The sequence below is a fragment of the Alligator sinensis genome, unplaced genomic scaffold (genome assembly GCF_000455745.1).
Source record: "Alligator sinensis unplaced genomic scaffold, ASM45574v1 scaffold342_1, whole genome shotgun sequence".
NCBI classification, from domain to species: Eukaryota; Metazoa; Chordata; order Crocodylia; family Alligatoridae; genus Alligator; species Alligator sinensis.
In genome coordinates, this window is record NW_005842126.1 from 489,396 (window position 1) to 510,438 (window position 21,043).

Genomic DNA, 21,043 nt, shown 5'->3' on the forward strand with positions numbered 1-21,043 from the left:
TTTAGAAAGTTTTATTCTATACTTGGGAAGATTATGCTACTGGCAGACCTTTTGAATACAAATGTGGTGGAGCACCTTTGGGGTGCTCACCATGTGGCAGGTGCTGCAGTAGGCTGGTGCAGAACCCAGCAGGGAAGGCAGCCAGGTGAAGCCTCCCAGATCTCATTCTAAGTGGGGAAGTGTGTGGCGGCGCACCTTGGGGGTGCTTGCCACTTTAGGGCTCTCACAGGCTCTGAGAGGAGCCTGCTTAGAGGAGCAGCAGGGGAAACCATTCCCCATGTACCCTTTTAAAGGGGGAAGGTGTGTGCCAGGGCACTGTTGGTGCCTTCCACTTTAAGACTGGGGGCCAAGCAGCCAGCAGGTGTTTAATTGCGGCGGCCATTTTAGAGCTCTGGCCGCCCATATAAATAGGGCAGTTCACTGCTGGCAGCCCAGGCAGCAACATCGCCTGGCTGTGAGGCTCCATAACAACCTGGAGGTAAGGGCAGGAGCTGCAGGGGATGGTCAGGAGGCTCCTGGTCCTGGGCATGACCTAAAACTGCACCTCGCCAGGAGTGGGTGGCCTGGTGGGGCTCTCAGTGATGCAGGAGCCCCAGAAAATGCCAGATCAGTGATCACCCCAGTGAAAGGTGGGTGGGGCACCTTAACCCTAGCCCTCACCTTTGGGTGGTTTTAGGTAATACCGGAGGTAGTTGGGGGCCAGGCACAGCTGAGGCCACCTGCACCCTGTGGGGTGCGAGACCCCAAGAGACTCTGAGGAGGGAGAGTAGGGCCAGGCATGGCAACGGCCATCTGAGCCCACTGGGGAGCGAAGCCCATGGCCCCAAGTGAGGGGGCAGTGTGGAGCCTCAGGTGAAGGGGCAGTGTGGAGCCCCAAGTGAAGGGGGCAGAGATGAGCAGCCCTGAGTGGAGGGGGCAGTGTGGAGCCCCAACTGAAGGGGGTGGAGATGGGGAGCCCCAGTGAAGAGGGAAAAGAACCAGAGAGCGTTGAGGTCCCAGGGGGGGGGTGTGTGTGTGTGTGTGTATATATGGTGTTGTCCCGGTAGGGGCCCAACTATGCTTAGACCTAGTCGGGTAATTGGCTGGCCACTACCCCAGTCAGGGTCGCGGGAGAGGCCCAAAAGATGGTACGTCTGCCACCCAAGGCGTGGCAGGAGAGTCAGGCAAGGGGCATGCCCAAAGGCAAGTGGGGCAACTAGTAATGTTTCTTTGGAAGAGTTAAGGTGCAGACAGAAAATACATTTGTCGCATTATCAACCCCTTGAAAGTGCTCTACAGCCATGCATAAATAGAAGAGTACAGCTGCTGAGCACTCCAGTTCTGTGCCAGATGCACAGCACCTTCATTAACTTCTGTTTGTTCCAGTGGCTGGGCTGAAGCAACCCAACCCCTTTGCTGGTGCTGTCTCAGAATAGGAAGGAGAGAAGGCAGGGGAGGGAGGTCTGTTCTAGGGTTTATCAAACTGTACTGGAGGAGGGGGTGGGTGGATTAGAGCCCCACCCCTCAAGATGAGGGGCTCCAATTCACCCAGTGCCTCACGTCTGTCTGCACCTTTTCTGTTCTCTTTGGCATTACTCTAGCACTGTGGTAATGGTGGTTTTGTTGTTTCTTTCAAAGCAGCATTCACTTGACTATCAGTAACCAGTTTTTACCATGGTATTGTCATTTGTTTTTAACAAGTGCATAAACATTTAAAATTTTTAAAATTTAAATTTGTTCCAAGATATCTCTGCCCTAAGTCAGAGCTGTAGAGAAACTGAAATTTTTGTCTGGAAAATTTCAAGACTTCAAAACATGCTTGTGTTTTGACTTGGATCAAAATTTAAAAATGAAATTCTCTGAAAAAATCAATTAAAATATTTTATGTTGATTAGAATGTTTCCTTTAAAAAAACTGAAACATTACATTCAGAGCAGGGGGTTGGACTAGATGATTTCTGGAGGTCCCTTTTAGCCTTCTTTTATAGATTCTATAGCTTTGCTATTTTGACCTTAAAAAAACTCCTGAAACAAAAAGTCATTCTGACATGAAAAATGGAACTGCTCCTTTTCAACTTTATGAACATACATTTTATTCTAAACAAAACTGAGATGCTCCTGGGAAAAGTTTTGATTTTGACAAAATGGCATTTTCAAAAGAAAAATTCCATTGTATTAAAACAACAGTCGCCTGTTATGTGTAGACTCTTTTAAAGTGTTAATAGACAATTGTATTTGATGACAAACAAGTTATTTGTCCTTTGAGACCCAATCACCTTGAAAACAGCTTGGATTCCTGGTAGTTAAGAGTTGGAAAGAACCTGCTATATCATCCAGTCCTTCTTGCCAGTGCAACATTTTTTCTATACTTGATGACCTTGTCTGTCTCAAGCCCTTACTGGTATAAATTCACCGCTTCATACCTCATGTATATACAAGCTAAAATAGTTTGCACTTGGGCAGCTTACCCTGCTTTCAAACAGAGGTAAACTCTACCGTTGTAGTTTACACTAATTAGCTGAATTAAAGAAAATCTCCATTGTAGGCAAGGCTTATGTCAGTGTTTCTCCACCTTCTGATACTCAAGGCACCCCTTGGAAAATACCTATCTTTTGTTTGCATTCAAATTTTTTATTACAGAATAATAATAGAACACTTCTTCTACTGCCAGAAACTCAGGAAGACCACACCAGGTCAGAATATTTTAAATGCTATGGATTTCTATTTGAAATCTCTGGGTTTATCTTGTCAATCATACTTGTACACATAACAGTGCTACCATTACCTGGCACCCTTTAAAAGATCTCAAGGCAGCCTAGGTATTGGGGCACTTTGGTTGAGAATCACTGGCCTATGTATTCTAAGGCCCTGGGCAGGGTTTATATTTGTACCAAGAAAAACACCTTTTTCTTGGTACAAAAAGTGCTGTGGAGAAAAAACTTAAGAGCTTCCACCACAAACCTCTCTGGCAATGATAGCAGTCTCCAAAGTCAAATTAAGGATGTGTTTACTGTATTTTTGTTTTAATTTAGCAGCTACAAACAACGGAGAATGTCAGCATTATGTGATCAGTTAACTCTTATACCAGTACCAGGCACTGCACATCTGGTCATTGTTGACCACAGTCTGTAGTTTTGAGGTACTCTATTTCTGTTTTGTTCACTATTTCCAATTTGCCATATTGTCTAAGGCTTATAGAACTGGATGATTGCAGAGCACCTATGTGTATGTGACTAGATTGTGTCCTTTTCCCTGGGGATTTTTAAAAATAAACCAGGCCGGATTCTATTCTTGCTAGCACAGTTTTGCCATTTTTTGTTCTGCTGCTATCCCTAAAATTACAGCTGATCTATGCTGTTTACACTGGGCTAGAGTTAACAGTGCTAGCAGCCATCTTCTAAAGAAGTGGTGCTCGATCTTCAGGCCCTGTAGGCCATGAGTCCTGCAGGGCCAGTCCGCAGTGGACCTTGCACTGCCCCCGCCTACTGGGATCAAACACCGGGGCTCCATGTCACCCCATGCCAATTCACATGGCTGCTCCTGAGCAGGAGAAGAAGTGAAATCTGTTCATGTGTCCCTTTGTGATCTCTCTACATCTCCACTGTAAGACTGAGAGTTTAAGCACAGGCCATATCTATGTGGTACACCTCCTAGCTTGGGCAGATGATGAGGATAGTATGTAGAGCCTTGGCTTCACTCCTTCCAATCTGTTGACCAGTGAAATAAATGAGGAAATTGTTTCTGGGGTGCTCCTGAGTGCTGCTTCTAGTATAAAGAACAATCTGCCAATGAACCTTATTCTTTCTGCTTTTTTATCTTTTTTCTTTGTTTTTTTTCTCTCAGAGATGCACAGTATTGAACTAAAAAAAATATCGGCAACCCATTTGTTGGATAAAATTAACTGGCCCTCACTGTCTACTTCTGAGGCAGAGTGTCTCAAGAAGTTTATCAGCATATTTCCTATGATCTTTTTTGTTTTTAAGACAAAAAGTCTTATTGTTGTAAGAGAACTGCATAAGTCCACAAGTTCCTAATATATATAGACAAATCTGAAGCTAAATGTCAGGTATATATTTGTAAAGCTTTTCACAAAAGAACATTTGATTTCTGTTATCTATGTACATTCGTATAGGAACATTTACGTAAGTTAAAAAAATCTCTCTGAAATATATCCTTTGGCATTTCTGAACCAGGCTCCATGTCTAATTTCTTAATCCAGAATAAACTTTAGCATTTTCCTTTTAGATGCATACTTGTTATTCCTCCCTTGCCACTTTTTAATCAAGCTTGTTGTTGTTTTGATTCCTGATGTAGAAGCTTTGCGTGTGCATAGATATATGTGGTTGTGGATTACTGGGATATGAATGGGATTGTCAGGCGGTAGGTAATGTAAAATATCAGCTAAGTGTTCCTCAAAAAAATGCCAGAATGGGAGGAGATGAACATCAATGTTTCTTTTCATCCTTGTCACCCTTGCTTTCAGAAAATCTCCCCAAAGCAGGGACATGCCACTTCTTTCCTATGAAATGCAATGGGTTGAATAAGTAAAAATCACTGCATGTTCTAACTCAGACCATTGGCATCTCCTACAGTCACATGTACACCAGGCATGATGGTATTTTTTTAAAAGAATCAATTTGGGTGTTTAAGGCAGCTGGAACCCTGGGATGTTTTTGGGACAGATCCTTAGCCTTGCTTTGTCCTTGTTGAGTTCCAGTTGTACAAAGGAACCAGGAAACTTGATTTGGTTTGTCCACCCAATAATTTTTGTGGTATGAAGAAGTTAACATTATGCTTCCTACTTTCCATGGCATTTCCCAGAGAACGGGAACGTCACAGGAGCGCTTCTGCAATCCTAAATTGCTGCAAAGGTTCATTGGCCAAGAGGTAGAGGGACAAGGGCTGGCAATAGTCAGCCCTGGTTACAGGAAGTGACAAGACCAGCGTAAAGTCACGTATGCTACCTTCCTCCTTCCAAATGTATTTTAGTCACAGCTCGGAATCTAGCCCTGTTTTCAAAACCCAGATGGATTATGTTTTTGATTGTGAAGTAGAGAGTGAATATTTCTTATGTCAGATGATTTCCACACATCAATAGGCAGGAAAGAATTGGTAATATTTTGTACCTGTAGAACACATTTATTCAGAAATTTTACACACACCCTACAACCACTCCTGAGAGGACTATGTAGTATCTCTCTTTTTAAAGATGGAACTGTGGTTACCTGATTTGCCCCTAGATCAGAGTGAGTCAATGACACTGCTGGAAGTAGAATGCAGAGTCTTCTGGCTCCTTAGCCTACAGCTGAGCTACTTCAATGTACTTTTCTGCCTGTTTCCTAATGAAGGACCTAATCCAAATCCCACTGAAATCTCAAAGATCAGGTGTATGTTGCAATTAGTCTCTAAATTTACAGTATAAATAAATGTCCTATATTTCACCTTTTTCTATAGGCTTGCCCTTATAAATATAATATTTGTTAAGAAACACACATCTTTTCTCAGAGTTAGGGTGTTTTGGGAATGTTTTGGGTTTTTTTGGTTTTTGGGTTGTTTTGTCTTGTTTTGAAAAGAGCAAATATATATGGAATAAAGTCTACAATGAACCATTGTGCAATCCACAATACATTCATTAACTTTAAGCAGAGCTATGAATAATAGTCTGGTTCCCTAAGGTTCTTGTGAACCAGGTGTGACTGGTCTTAAAACTAGTAGCAAGATTTATTTCTGTCTCAGTGCTGTTCGTAGTGTGGCTTTGTCGTCTAAAACTCCTAGGTATTAGGCTTCTATCTCTGGAGTTGTAAGTCCACAGGTGCTGAATAGTGAAGCAGATGCTGACAGTAAAGGACTTCTGTTTAAACAAAAGAAATGTAAGTTCTTGGCATTGACTTTATTTTGCATCTACTGAAATCGATGGTAAAATTTTCATTGGTTTCAGTAAGAGTAAAATGAGGCCAGTGGTGAATACTTCTGAAAACCTCAGGATCAATAAAACTGTAATCTCAAGAAGCTATTTATCAAAAAAAAAAAAAAAAAAAAAAAAAAAAAGGCATCAGTACTAGAAGAATAGAAGTCAGACTTGAGCATTACTATTTAGTATATTCATGGTATCACACCTTTTTAAATAGCGATCTGCCTGAACAGCTAAGGAAAAGCAGATGGCCTAACTGTTCTCCAAACTCTGTTTAGATTTCAAGCCAGGAATATGGATAATACCAGCACTGCATACTTCTTGTGGTTATTTATAATGCTCATTGATTCACATCATTTGTTACTGAAATTTTCTAACTTTCATCTTTCCTAATTTGGGTTAGTTATTGTTATATTTCTAAGAATGTTTTCTTTAAACTGATAAAAATTTAGCAGTTCCTTGTACCCTAGAGAGATATAAAAGAAAAAAATGATTTATTCTTTTAAAAGACAATGTATGCTGATTTGTATTTCATCGATTATTGAAGTAGAAAGAAAATAAACATTTCAAACCATAAGCCTATGGATGACTCAACTAAAACTGTGTCCTGCAAAGACCTGCCAGTGTTTCAATCTGCTATCAAATCCTTTCATTTCCTTGGTTACAAATCTTTTAAGCACTGTTAGAACACTTACATTTTGATGTTAGTGACATTCTTGTTTGTATATAACAAGGCTTTAAGTCAAATAAGCGGTCCAAATAGCTGCCTTTTAAATGTAATTTTATATTCCAGACTGATTGATTTCTATGTTTTAATAAAATAGTGGCAGTTATTACATAAAAATGAATCTATTCTTTGCTTTTTTTTTTCCTTTTCCATTCACCCTGGCAAAAGCCATGCACAAGTAGGAGAACAGGATTTTTTCCCTACTCTTTTGAATTCTTTTTTAGGCTGATGCCATGTAGGTGTTTTGATACCAGTTTGATATTCCTTCAGAGGCATTGATTGGGCCCCACCTTTGGAATCTGAGGGACGTGATGCCACAGTGTTTCATGTGCTGTGCTAAGAGCTTCTACCCCCTCTCAGAAATTATGCATTTATATCAGTAGAAGCTGCAGTTGCTCAGTCCCTCAAAACAACCCTGACATAAGAGGAAAAAGTAAGGGAGCTGGACTTCTCAGTAGAAAAGAGAAGATGCTTAGGTGGCCTAATGGAAACTTTCAAAAATTATTGCAGACAGTTTTTAGAGCAGGGTTGGGCAAAATGGTGCATCCAGCTAGCAGCTCCCACTTGCATTGCTCCGGCAGGTCTCCATGGAGACCCCAGGACTGGTGGGGTTGTGACATTGTGGGGCCAAGGTCTCCATGGAAACTGGCCCATGGTGCACTGGCAGGGTATGTGGCTGAGTGGGGAGCTGCTCCAGGGCTAGGGCAGGATCTTGAAGCAGGATCCTGTGACAATGCAGGCCCTAGGCAGGACAGAGCTGCGATCTGCTGCCTGCACACCTCTGGGGCAACGGATCATGGCTCTGCCCTGGCTCCACCCTGCACTGGCATTGCCTAAAGATCCTGGCCCCAGCCCTGGAGCAGCTCCTTGCCCAGTCGCATGCCCTGCCAGCATCTCAGGCTGGTCTCCATGGAGATACTAGCCCCGCCCCGCTGTCATGGCCCTACTGCTCCTGGGGTCTCCATGGAGACCTCCCAGAGCAATATGGGGGGAGAGGGGAGTGCTGGGGAATGGAGTCCACCATGGGCCCAATCAGGCCTGTGGGCTGGATTTTGCCTACCCCTGGTTTAGAGTGATGTACGCTATTCAAATTCAGATGATGGGCTCAGTATCAAAGAGCAGAATGCCACATCTTCATCTGGTGTATATTAGTATAACATTATTGGCTTCAACAAAAATGTACTGATGTATACTAGTTTAAAGAAACCTCTGTAAGTGAGTGTCTTAGAGGTACTAATAATGGAGGATAGAGCTTTTCAGCTCTAGGTCATGAGTTAGTTTAATTCAGCCTAGGTTGTTAATATACATACATAGTATGTATGTATACACACACACTGATATACACATACAAGCTAATATCTTTTTAGTTACCTTCATGGTGTGAAATGGGTTTAGTGACTTCAGTTAATATCCCAGTTCCTGGGATTCACAAATATGTGGATTGCAGAATCTAGAATCACTGGTCTTGTCCATTTTAGCCACAAGACCAAGGAAGGAATGTGAATAGAGAGAAAACGACCTTCTGATCCCTCGAGACAACCCTTATCATCAAACTTTAGAAACATAGATGAGGGAGACTTCTAAGTTTGCTGCATTTTTGTGTATATATAGCAGACTTAAATCTCTAGAGCATCCAATCTGTTAATTTCCATTAGTACTAAATCTACAGGAAATATGTTTCTAAAATGCTTAGAGTGCTGTTCATATATAGGGTAATAAATACATGGGCTAAGTTACAAGGACATGTGACTGAAATGGAAGCCTTCCAGACATTCCTTTCTTCTGGACTTGTAAGCCTAGGTGTTGAGTAATACTGGGGGAAAGGACAGTAGTAAAGGAAGGTTGATTTAAGATTATACTCAAAACAGTTATACTCTAACATTTTTTCCTATCCTTATGTTTTTCCTTCCAGATTGCCTGTTTGGTACCTGTTGATCAGTTTCAGTTATATCAGCGACTGAAATTTGAACGAGGTGTGGACCATTTATTTTATATTTATATTACCTTGGCTTAAAAGGGAGCGGGGAGGAAGGATTAATTTTGACTATCACAAAGCACTCCATTTTCAAGCAAAGACTTGGAGGTTTGTAGAAAAACTTCATTTTGATATAGTTAAGTACAAGTAGCCAATAAGTTGGTGCTGACAATGAAGTTGTGAATAAAAACCCCAAAGACTTCAGTGGAAGAAGGGTACTCGGCTACACATTGGGCATGCCTACAAGTTGCCGCATGATGATGTTGCTATGGCACCATGCTTTTGCACTTCCTTTTGGAGGTACGAAAGCATGGTGCAGTACGGGTGGGTACTGCACCATATGGGCAGTGCATGCTTAGATTTCTCTGCTTCATCGCCATAGCAGTGCACAATAAGCATGGAGCATGCCACTACTGCGACGTAGCAGGAAATCATGTACAGACATGTGTGATTCCTACCTCGCCATAGTGCGCTGTATGGCAACGTAGCTCATCGCTATATTGCCATAGGGTGATGTGTAGATGTGCCCATTGACATGTAAAACAAATCTTTCAATTAGGCTTGTTGGAACTTGGCAACATTTTTAAAGTTACTTGCCCCAAACACTTTTATCTTAGCTTCAGAGTGTAGGAAGGCAAGTACAGATGACAGAAAAGGAGCAGTGTGTCAAATATTAATATTGATACAGAGTCATGATGTGTCCCAGCCTTCCATACATCCATGCAGATCTTCAAAGTTTGTGCTTTCCATGTGGGGTAAACTCAGTTTTTATGATGGGACAACATAGAGAAAACACTTACAAGGGAATCTTCACTGAGGTTCTCTTCTAGGAGCTCCTTCTTTTTGATCGTTTTAACATGGAGGACATGATCTTGCTCATTATTAACTGGTGCCTTGTCATAAAACAAGTATAAGTATATACAGACATAACAATTGTATCAATATCAAATTATACTGATATAATCTGTTATGATGTAACTGTTATGTCCACATAATCCTGTAGCAATACAAGCATAACAAAAACATTGCAAGGTTAATTCAGTTTCATTCAGGGTTCAAATTTTTGCAACTTAGCTAGTTTGTATTGTCATAGAAGCATACAGATATAATAGTTATATTGTAACAGCTGACAGGTGCTCCCTTTTCCTTTTAAAGTGTTTAAAAATGCATAGCCTCTCTGACACTGAGGGTTTATGAATTATAAGGTTAGTATGTCACTGGAAGTGAACATTCTACTTTGGGAGGTTGGCTGGGACCCAACCCTGCTCCAGGACTTCCCTGTCTGCATCTGCCCTGCACCCAGGCCAGAGGAGCAGGGCTCTGGGGCAGTCTGCTCTTCCCCACACAGGCTGCGCTCAGCAAGGTGCTGTTTGCCCCCATGCCTGCCAAGCTCCACATCCCAGCCTCCCCCATCCCACTCCCAGTGCTGGACTCCAGCTGAAACCCACTTCCTCTTGGCAGAGCAGCAAGGCCTGCATCCTAAGACCAAGAAGGGTCCCAGAAATGCTGAGAGATGAGGGGAGAACCTGCTCCTGCTTGCTGGCTGCTCCCCACACCAGCCCCACCACAGCTCTGGGTCAGGGAGGACACAGCTCCATCTTGCCAGGATTGGGGCAGGGCTGGGAGAAAAAGAGCTGGGAAGGCAGGAACTAGCAGCTCAGAGCCCTTGGGGCTTGGAGACTACTGGGGCTGGGGCAGGAGTAAGCCCAGGCAGCACCAGGAAACAGGAGAGCTCCACACCGCTGATCCCAGCAGGGTGCTTCTGACCCAGCCCAGTGAGGGGAGGGCAGGGGAAGGTGGTGGGGTGGGCGGCAGCGGAGGGGCAGTAGATCCGGGGTTATCCTTTTATTTCAAAAAGTGATCTTCACCTTTAAAAAGGTTGGAGACCACTGATCTAGCATGTTAAACTAAAAAAACATGGTTAAATGCAGATTGCAAAAGGCACATTAGATTGCAGCTATAATAGTTTCCACAGATCCAAATCAAGAGGCACATTTATTTCTATAATTGTCTCTTATTTTGACTCCTCTTTTCATGTAAGTCTTTAGGAAATCATTGCAGTTTTTCTTTTTTTGTGCAACATGTTACCTCTTCTTTGGGGTTTGATAGAACAAAAAAAATACAGGCAAACTCTTCAGAGTTAAAGTGAATATCCTTTTACTTAACATCCTTAAAGAGTGATCTGGCCTTGTGCAGGGGGCTGGAGTAGATGACCTTCTGAGGTCCCTTCCAACACTACTCTCCTGTGGTCCAGGCTAAAGGATTTAAAAAATGAAGGCTATTAGAATATGTTAACTTGATTGTTTTTAACAAAGCATTGGGAAAATTGTCTTTGGGTTTGTTTTTGTTTTTTGGAGATAAGAAAGAGTTGTAAATGGGGATGATAGTAATAGTCTCACCTCTCCTAGTAGATGCTGCATTGTCAGCTGAAATATAACCTGGCCAAAGTGGCTAGAAATAGACATCACCAAATGGAGTAGATCGGCTGTGCTGCAATGTGTCACAGCACGTTGGGTGAACCACATGTTGCCCCTAGTTCTGCCTTTGGTGTGGGATAAGGGGCAATGTGATCTTGCCACTTTCCCCACTGAGTAGGGAACCCCAACTTCTCCATGTATGTAGAGGCATCCTGAGATTACTTGCAGTGCCTCCCTGTAAGCAGGGAAGAGAGCAGGTGCTTTGGAGGCTTGAGAGACCCTCAAGACCCCAAAACATCTGCCCATGGTTGCTGGAGGATACAGCTGCCTGTACTCTCCCATACAGAGCTAATAGACATCTCATCATATAGCAGCAGAGTCTATACTTGATCTTAGCCCACAAGAGGCCAAGAAGCGAGAACCTTTTGTTGTGCCACTGATTTTGTTTGGACGTGGCAAAGGGCAGCAACATCTATTGGCTCACAATTTGTGCCACCATAAAAATTGTCATGGCGGTACAAATGAGACATTAGGCAACCACCTTTTTCTACCTAATGGAACTCCTGATCTCCAGCTCTTCTCCACTCTACCCCCATCCTCCCCATTCTCTGTCACTTTTCTGATGACACCAACAACCTCCCACACACTTACAGCCATAACTGTCATTTTTTATTTCTCCCCTTTACCCTAAATGTCTCAGGCTGTGTCCAATTTTCCCACTTCTTCCTCTGTAATTTTTCTAAGCTCTCTTTTCCCTTTATGACAGGCAACCCTGTCATCCTCACATCCCATATTAATTATTATAATCTCCTCCTTTCCAGACTGTTTAATACCCTCAGATATGCTTTAGCGTTACTAAGATGTTTTCCTCTGACTTTGTTCTGATCATATCACTTTGCTCGCTACCTCAGGCTTACTGCATCAAGGTCTAGGTGCTTTTTCTCACCACCAGTACCATTCACAATTTTGCCCATACCTACGAGTCTGTCTGATGTTGTTATTGCCTCCCACTACAACCCCTTTATCTTCTTTACTTTGCCAACATCAGCATCATTTGCTGGCTTCTGAACACACCTTCCTGCTCCTTCTCCCTCTTGGGCATGCTACACCAATCCTGGAGTGACTATCAGAGCCACTACCCTCTTGTCCTTCAAATTTATCTTCAAAACACATCTTTTGTTGAGAGAGCTGGCTGTAAGAAATCAGACAGTTCATAGTGGCTTGAGGGGAAGTTGGGATTAGTTGTGCTTTCTTTGTTAGAGTTTTAAGGTGAGCAGATGTACATGTGTCCCTCTTCCCTACCCGTTTCTGTCAATTACCATCTTTGTTTGTAAACTTTTTGAGCATGGTCAGGTGTTTCTATATATTTGTAGAGAATCTTGGATATCTAGGCCTCTTTGCTCTATTAAATATTTAATCCTATTAATAAATAGGGGTTCATCCACCAAGTCAGTGCAGCCTTCTTTGCAGTGAAAAGTTGGAGTTCTTTAATTGTGGATAAGTGTAGCAGATTCAGGAATGGGGCAAGAGGGTATTGGTCTTCCCTGACTTAGTGTACCTGGTTAGTGAGTGGTGGAACACACTGCATGAGCAGGGAGCTCTGACCTCACCAGAAGGTGAACACTGCTGTTGTTAGCCCTTCCCCTCCCTCCCTATGTCTCACTGAATTCAACATCAGGGAAAAAGAGGGAATGAGAGGCTCTCAGACCCTTGGCTCATGAAAGCATAGTCTCTGACCAGACACTACACCTGAGAACACATGTGGAACAGCCAAAGGGGGTGCAACCATGACACCACGCTGCCTCTGGATCCACCCCTGGTGGATAGTAACACTGTAAAACTGTTTAGGATGGGAATTAAAGAAGACTGTGCCCATCTGAGGTAACTGGAATGCAGTTCACCGAGTGAAATTTGGACACAACACATGGTTTGTATTTCTGTTACTGGAAAAACTTGCATGTGGTTGCTAGGGACCGCAAATGATCAGTACCTATATTTTATGTCGAATCCAAAATGTGGCACATTTAATGCCACGCTTTCCCTTTACACTGTGTGAAAGGCATTGGCTCAGTACCAATTCAAAGGAAAGAGTATTACCCACTGATAAAATGGGTAAAAATGCCACTTCCTGTAGCATGTGCTATTTTCTTAGGCTTTCTCCCAGATCTTACCTGGTTGCTGGCTTTGTGAGAGCTGACCAGATCACAGCCACTATGGTGTGGGTTTGGTCTAGTGTTTGGGAGACATCCCTCCTTAACCACGAATCGGGTTGGCTGCACAAGTAGTGGAGACTTGGAGAGGAATACCCACCCAACCAAAAATATTTAACAACCTTGTAAAGTAATGCATTTCCTTCATTTATTTGTATATTTTTAACTGCTGCTTTCTAGGCTTAGTGTTTCTTTCTAGTTTAATTTCTGCTCCATATTAAATCAAATAGTACAACTGAGCAGTGAAGGTAAAGTCCCACCTATATATTCTTTGTGAAATGGATCGGCAGAGAGTTTTATTTCATGAATCACTTATATCTTGCTACAATGATTCCTGTAAATCTGTAAAGCTTAAAAAGCCTGATAACTGGATGTCTAAAGCAGACTTCCTTCCCTGTCTTCCCTCACCTTATTTTTGAAAGAACTGAAGTTTCCAGAGTATGCCACATAGTTGTTTCACTTTTACTGCTCTATATTGATGGGGGGAGGAGGGGAGGAAATCCATTCTTCCTGTTATACCTCTGTAGTTGCAAGGGCTAGGTTCAGTGGACAATATGTACAAAATGCACGTGTCATGTAGCATGATCCCATATAGTTTGGAGGATAGCTTGGGAAGTGCTAAAGTAGTGCTGTGTGAAAAATGATTTTTTCAGTTTGGCATATGAAACAAAACAGTAGTAATCATTATATGGATTAATCAATTTGGGTCAATCCTAGATTAAAATATTGGTGTGTTTTTTCTTGCCAAAATTAAAAGCCAAAACATTGTGCTTTGTGTTAAGCCAAACAGAACGTTTTGTTTTGGGGCTCATAAGAAAAGCAGAGGAAATAGAAAGGCAGATTTACACAATTGTCTGAGGAGGAGGCAAGTTGTACACTCAGTTAGTGCACGTATCAAGGATGCACAATTCCCTCTTCTGCCCCAGGGATTTGAACCCATGTCACCCATCTCCCAAGCACAAGGTGATGAAGTCATCTCAGGTGTGGTGTTCTAGATCTCTCCTGTTAACACTGTTCCACTTTGCAGATGAATAATAATAATAAGTAAAGAGCCATTAATTGGAGCACTGACTGGAACCCAGGCATTGCCTAATCAGGAGGTTAGAGTCATTGTTGCTGTCTTGCTTAATGACTGCTGAAGTATTTTGCACAACAGGAGGAACTGCAGATACTTCACACCGACATGTCCTGTAGCTTGATGGCTAGTTCACTCACCTGAGAGCTGGGAATCCCGGAGTCAAAGTTCTGCCCTGAACCCAGAGATTGGTTGCAGAGAACTGATTTGAACATGGCTCTCTCATCTCTTGCATGAGTGTCCTAGCTGCAAGGGTATGCCAAGGTGGTGCATTTTTGCCATGAATTTGCAACTATTCACATAAAATTATACCTAATTCTAATCTGGACTGCTCTGAGCTCCCAGGGGGAGTTCAGGGAACTCAGCAATTGCAGCTCGTATGATTCAGGTTTCACTGAAACATAGCTTGTGCTTAGACAAAAATATTTCTCTTTCAGTTAGGCTTTAATGGACACACAGAGATGTGAGATCAAAATTGCCTGCGTTTTTACAAGGGCATATGAATATATGGGTTCTCATGTTGCGAAGTAAAGGCCACACTTTTAGAAGACCTGTTATCTAGCAGCATTTATTCAAAATTCAGTTAGATTGAATCAAGGTATAAAGATGGTCAGACCCAAAGGTTTTGATTTGGCTCATTAAAAACATGGAAGATCTTAGCATGAAATTTCGAACTGGGTCTGAAGCTTGAAGACCCTCCCACTATTCCAGTGTTTAGCAAAGGTTCCATTCTCTGATTTCCAAGTGAGCATTTCTCTAGCTGCACATTTTCTAGTCTCTGACTCTCAGGGCACAGGATTTGTTTCGCTGCATAGCAAGCTGTCTGGGCCTCACTGACCATTCTGTGAGGTGAGTTCCAGTGGGGGTTTACTGAAAAAGGTGTCCCATTAGATGTGTTGAAGAATAACTGAGAACTAGACCAGTCCTACTCAAGGCTGTCACCCCCATCCATTTCCTGTGGCTGTTCCCAAAAGCTCCCTGAGGAGAAGTTGCGGTTTACATGTGTTGCTGTAAACTTTAAGGTCCAGATAAACTTTTGCACTGATACTGTGGTAACTTGCAGGTTGGGCTCTTCCAGGTCATGCATGTAAGCAGGAAAATCTGCCTTTTGAGAAGTCTCAAGGAGAAATTGCTTCACAGTGGGCATGTTTACACATTGCCCTAAGGCGATGTAGCAACGTGTTACATCACTGCATGGCACACTACGGCAATGTAGCAATCACGTGGATCGATACGTGATCGCCAAGTACATCGCCAGAGCAGTGTGCTCTCCCAGCATAGTGTGCCACTATAGCGATGTAGCCGGGAAATTTACCCATGCACCATGCACATGGCACAGTAACAGCTCGTACTGCACCACACTTTAGTACTTCCAAAACAAAGTACTAAAGTACAGCGCCATAGCAACATTGCTGTATGGTGACATGTAGATGTGCCTAGTGATTATCATCCAGTTGGGTTTCATTGTAAGTGCAAATTTCTTGGGTCAAGGGGGAGCAGCAGTAGAAAAAGGCACTCATTTTTACACATCTTGGTGAGTGTATGCAACACAGCGTCTACATTCAAGTGGTAATGAAGGTATCCAAGATTGTGTGATAACACCTGACAAATATTGACCTTTTAGGCTAGGGACAGACATTACACATACACTGATTTAAGTGATCAGAAACTGGTTTAAACCTGTAACAGAACAGATGTTCAGTGCACATAAACCAGTTTGAAAATGGCTGAAACCTGTCTGAGAAAAACCCGGTTGAATGTAGTATCAGGCAGTGGCAAGGTGCAGGGGGTGCATGGGGGTGCACATGCACCCCCTGAGAGTGCTGGTGCCCCTCTTGTAAGGGGCACCTGTGCCCCCCCTGCGAGTGCTGGCCAGGGAGCAGGGCCATCAGCAAAAGGAGCCGTGCCACTTTCAGAAGTGGCCGTGGGACTTCCAGAAGTGGCATGGCCGCTTTTTGGTGAGTGCAATCGGCTGCTGGGCCCCCCCTGTCAGTGTGATTGGGGCACGTGCCCCCCCTGACTCGAGGCATCAGTCACCCATGGTATCAGACTTAACTGATTTGGGTCAAACTAGTTTATGCAATGTCTGTCCCAGGCCACTTGCTGGTTTAAGATAAACCAGACACCCCCAGCATCCCGGCATGTTCTCTGGGTTGGGTGGGGCTCTCTGCTTCACAGCAGGGCTGGCCCCTCCCCTCTGTTCCCTGGGCATAGCTCCTCTGGCATAGACTGGCAGATACAGGAAGGTCTGCTGGCTTCCCTGTGCCTCCCTTCCCTTCCCCTCTCACCACTTGCTGCTTCAGCAGGGATCCCTTCCTCCCCTCTCCCACAGCATGTACCATAGCCAGCATGTGGTATGCTAGCTAGTACTGTATAAGGCTCTGGCAGAGACTGTAGACACAGCAAGGTCTGCTGTCTTTCCCCTGCCCTATTCCTCCCCCATGCTGCTCAAGCAGGAAATCTTCCCCCTCCCTTCCTCCCTTCTCCCACAGCATGGACCCTAGCCCCATGGACCCTAGGCATGCTAGCTAATGTGAGAGGCGTCTGTGTGTGTGTGTGTGTCTCCAGTTTCATTGGGACAGGCAGGCAAACAGAACAGGGCTTTTGGTCCGAATGAATAGATCACCCCAGTAAGCTGTTTAAGCAGAGTTTGAAGTAATGAGGGAGAGGCTATTGTTTGCTAATCGGGAGATAAAGACTCTTATCAGCTCTGGGCTACCTTGCTTATCTGTCAGTTTGCTGCAGACTGCCTGACAAGCAGGGAGGGAGATTAAAAGCTCTGTATCATCAACAGATGCATGCACTGCACCCCCTCTCCCCCTTTGTCTTAGAGTGCTAGCAGGGAAAAGCCTGAGATGGTGCAGGCAGACCTCCCTAATGAGAAAGTCCTGCTGGAGCCTGGCCATACCCCCCTCAGCTCAACTCTGTGCAAGGGAAGAAAGGGCTGCTCTAGTGCCCCCTGGCTTCTAGCCTGAGTCACTGCCGGCAAGTGCCTGAATTTCCTCAGTCCAGAGGGATTGTCTGTATGGTTGTAGCCTGCTTAGAATAACCTGCAAAGGTTGAATCTATTCAGGCTCACACTTTTTGAATGTCTGTCCCTAGCCCTAATGAAGATGAGCTAATAAGATTGTTAGTAATGGTATTATGAGTTTACAGATTAGAGGAAAATTAGACAACATCAAGCTTTACTTGACTTTTAAGGATACATAGAAATATGAGATCAAAATTGCCCATGTTTTTACAGGGGCACATGAACAAATCAGTTCTGACATTGTGAAGGAAATGATGCCACACTTTAAAAGACCTCTTACCTAGCAGCATTTATTCCTATTTTTGTAATTCAGTCATGCTGCCTATGAATACACAAGGGCATGGATAACAAGTAGTTTAAATTTAGAATCACAGCAGTAGAAGTGTTGCTTGGCAAGTGCTTCCAGAAAAATACACCATTCCAGCCCTTAAGCAAGAATACATTTTCTCATATAATTTGTTTTTCTGCAAAGAAAATGAGCAAATCAATGAGCAAAGCAATGCAAGTACACCTGTTCTTACTTTTCTAAATGTAGGTACAAGGTACTACCTGACAGAATCTCTGTCATTAACTTTTCACAGACTTCTTGTGGTGAAAGGGGAGGTGTGTGTCTGATACAGTTTCTTACAATCTTGATGATGTTTACAGTGCAGCTGTCTTCACAAAATGCCCCATAGTCACAGTAAATCTGTAGAAAGATCTAAGAGATATACATAACATCCATGGAAGTCAAAAGGAAGATTGCCAGTGATTACATGAACAATGAAAGAGGACCTGTATGGACATAGAAATGTTAGTTGGAGTGAAACAAGGAGTATATAATGGACTTAAACTGCTTGGTTTTCACATCTTTATTACATTTCAGAAGTTCATCTGGATCCGAACAGAATGTGGTGCCCTGATGCTGACTGCCAGACTGTGTGCTATGTTGAATTGAATGATTTGGGACAAGCAGTGCTGGTAGAATGCCAGGCATGTCACCTGAAGTTCTGTTCATCTTGCAAGGAAGCATGGCACCCAGAAAGCTTGTGCCAAGAAAACCAACCCATTGTAATGCCAACTGAGCATGGGTAAGAACAGAGTTCAACATAGGTTTGCAATTGTTCAGCTCTACTAGTGGCACAAAATGAGTGGTGGATGCCTCATTTGCCTTATGAATCCACATCCTCTACTTTTATGAAACATCTTTCTAGTACAGCACAGAGCTGCAGATGTTTATCAATCTAATTCAGATACTGCTGTAATTACTTCATTAAGGAGTAATGTTCTATGAGGGGGCTTTTCTAGGGTTTTGACCTCCATTGGTCCTCAAGAAAGATTGGGTTATCCAGCATTTTGAACATCCATGCATCATTAAGGCCTTGTTTACTCTGCAGAGTTCATTGTTATAACAGTAAAAAAACAAAACGAAACACTTGTATACTGATACAACAGCATCCATACCAGTGGTAATGTTGAGTCTAGTAGAAAAATTGCCCTTGTTGAATAATATTTAATAATACTACTACTATAAACAGCACTTGTAGGTCAGGCCTAATGCTTGTATTAAGTGGGTGTAAAATGTTTTCATCTGTGTGACTAAACAAGTCTGATATGGTAATCTTTTGTACACATGCACAGGAGTTGTTTTTTGCAACACTCTGCTCATGGTACTGGAAATGGCTGTGTAGTGCTTTAGTGACTGACATACTTTAAGTGTTCCTGCTTTTACATTATGTAAGGTCTATAGCTAATTTGTGCTTTCAGAAATGACTACGTTCTCAGTAGCATGTACAGTGTAATCTGTAAACTCTCTGTTGTGCTCAAAAGATTGCTACAATTTTTGCAAGAACTAAAAGAGTTAAAACTAAACAGTTTGATCAGCCTGGAGATTTTATCACACACAAGGCAGCCTGTGAGGTGGTTGTTGTTATTTTTTTTTATCTCCAAGTTTGTTCTTCAACAGCAAGGGCAGTACATTGAAATACATAGTCCAGTTGTTTTAATGAATTACATAAGCTTTTTTCCATAATGTAGAGGACCATTTCTTTTAATGCTGTGGTTTGATGACAGAGTAATTACAACAGCCTGCTACAACTTCAGAGGCATGAATTTGAGCCCTGCTCTAGACTTGTTACAAAAGCTGTTCCCAGTTGATGCAGCTGTAAATGGGTACCTGGCTATGCAGACTGGATGAAGGCAGTTGGACATGATTCTGGCAGCATCTCTCCTTTGGGTGCCATTAACTGTAGACAGAATCTGTGCGCCTTAACCTTGGTACCCAGATAGCCATCCAGCTCAGGCAGCCCTTTGAATTTGGCTTTTGATCCTTTTAATGCTGAATATGAGCCATGCACTATGAATATGTCTTCTGGGTGCCTATTTTATGTAGTATGAAAGGTTAATGGAACTGAAAATTTAATTTGTCACTGTGCTGCCTAAGCACTAAGTCATATATGTTTTAATATATTCTAGTATGCGTACTGGACTTTACACTTCCAGTGCATTAAGACTAAGACTGTAGGCAATCTGGAAACTCAGCGCAGGGCATATCAGGCCACAGAGCTGGGTGTGAATTAGAGATCATGACCATGTAATGATGTACCTACTGCTTGACGTTGTTGTACCTTTGAGACTCCCAGCCACAATTCTTTTAATTTCCTCTTTTTAAATATTTCTTTACTCTTCTAGAGCCCTAATCAGAACAGACACAGAGGCTCCAATTAAACAGTGTCCAGTGTGCCGGATCTATATTGAACGAAACGAAGGCTGTGCTCAAATGATGTGTAAGAACTGCAAGCATACATTTTGCTGGTACTGTCTACAGAACTTGGATGTAAGTTCCACGTGCTAGACACTCTTAAGGAAAGGATTTTTGAGGATTCAGGGGCCAAGTCCCTCATGCCTGTTAAAACCAGAATCATTTATGCCATTGTTGTGTCCTTTAAATGAAGGAGAGAGGGTATTTGGTTGGGTTTTGGGGGATTTTTTTTACTTGAGCAAATGTCCTAGTATCTAAGTGGATCTTGGAGGGGCCAAAGTATATTTTGGTTTTGGTGGGTAAGGAAGACTAGAAGCTTTTTCTATATCTTATCATCTTGTTGGGAGCACCTTAATTTTACAAAGTTTTGTTTCGGGCTACCTCACACTCTTTTAATGCCTCGGTCAAATTATCGTATTTACTCACATACCACACATATTTTCCAAAAAGCAGAGATGCTGATTTTTCTTCCTGGAATAGAAAAAAAACTCTGCTTTGATTCCTGCTTCAGCTTTGATTCTAGCTCACAGCACCAATGGCATTTCTATTCAGGCAGCTGAGGGAATCTGTTGACTTAGTAACATGGCATTCCTCAGCCGGGGAAGTTTAGGTTGGATATTAGGAAAAGCTTTCTCACTAGGAAGGTGATGAAGCACTGGGAATGGGTTACCTAGAGACCCAAGGACCAACTTTTATTTTTGCGGGGGGGGGAAGGGGCTAAGAGGATGGACATGTGCTCCCCATCCCCCACAATGTGTACAGAAGTGGGGGGGCGGGCACAGGCGATACTGGAGGGGGGTAGGAAGGGGCACAGGCGATGCAGCTGGGGAGTGGGAGGCCATGCCTCCCCAAGATTTTCTGTGCCTACAATGGGTCTCATGGCTGCAGTGGGCCAGATCAGCTCTGCAGCCCAGTTGGCAGGACCTGGCGCTGGAGGGAGCACCGTGCTGCTATGGCTGCCAAGGTGAGACCCCCCCCC

The 21,043-nt window shown here is 43.1% G+C and overlaps 1 protein-coding gene across 8 annotated transcripts in view; it reads left to right on the forward strand.

The window, feature by feature from the left end:
* Positions 1-21,043, forward strand: part of RNF144B (ring finger protein 144B) — a 119,727-nt gene that overhangs the window by 84,782 nt on the left and 13,902 nt on the right. For all 8 annotated transcript variants that reach the window (XR_003094379.1, XM_006024961.3, XM_006024962.3 and 5 more), the window contains 3 exons: positions 8,529-8,589; positions 18,190-18,394; positions 19,995-20,139. Coding sequence is in view for 7 of the 8 variants with exons in the window: in XM_006024961.3 (XP_006025023.1) it covers positions 8,529-8,589; positions 18,190-18,394; positions 19,995-20,139 (411 nt within the window). In the remaining variant the exon portion in view is untranslated. The remainder of the gene's footprint in view (positions 1-8,528; positions 8,590-18,189; positions 18,395-19,994; positions 20,140-21,043) is intronic.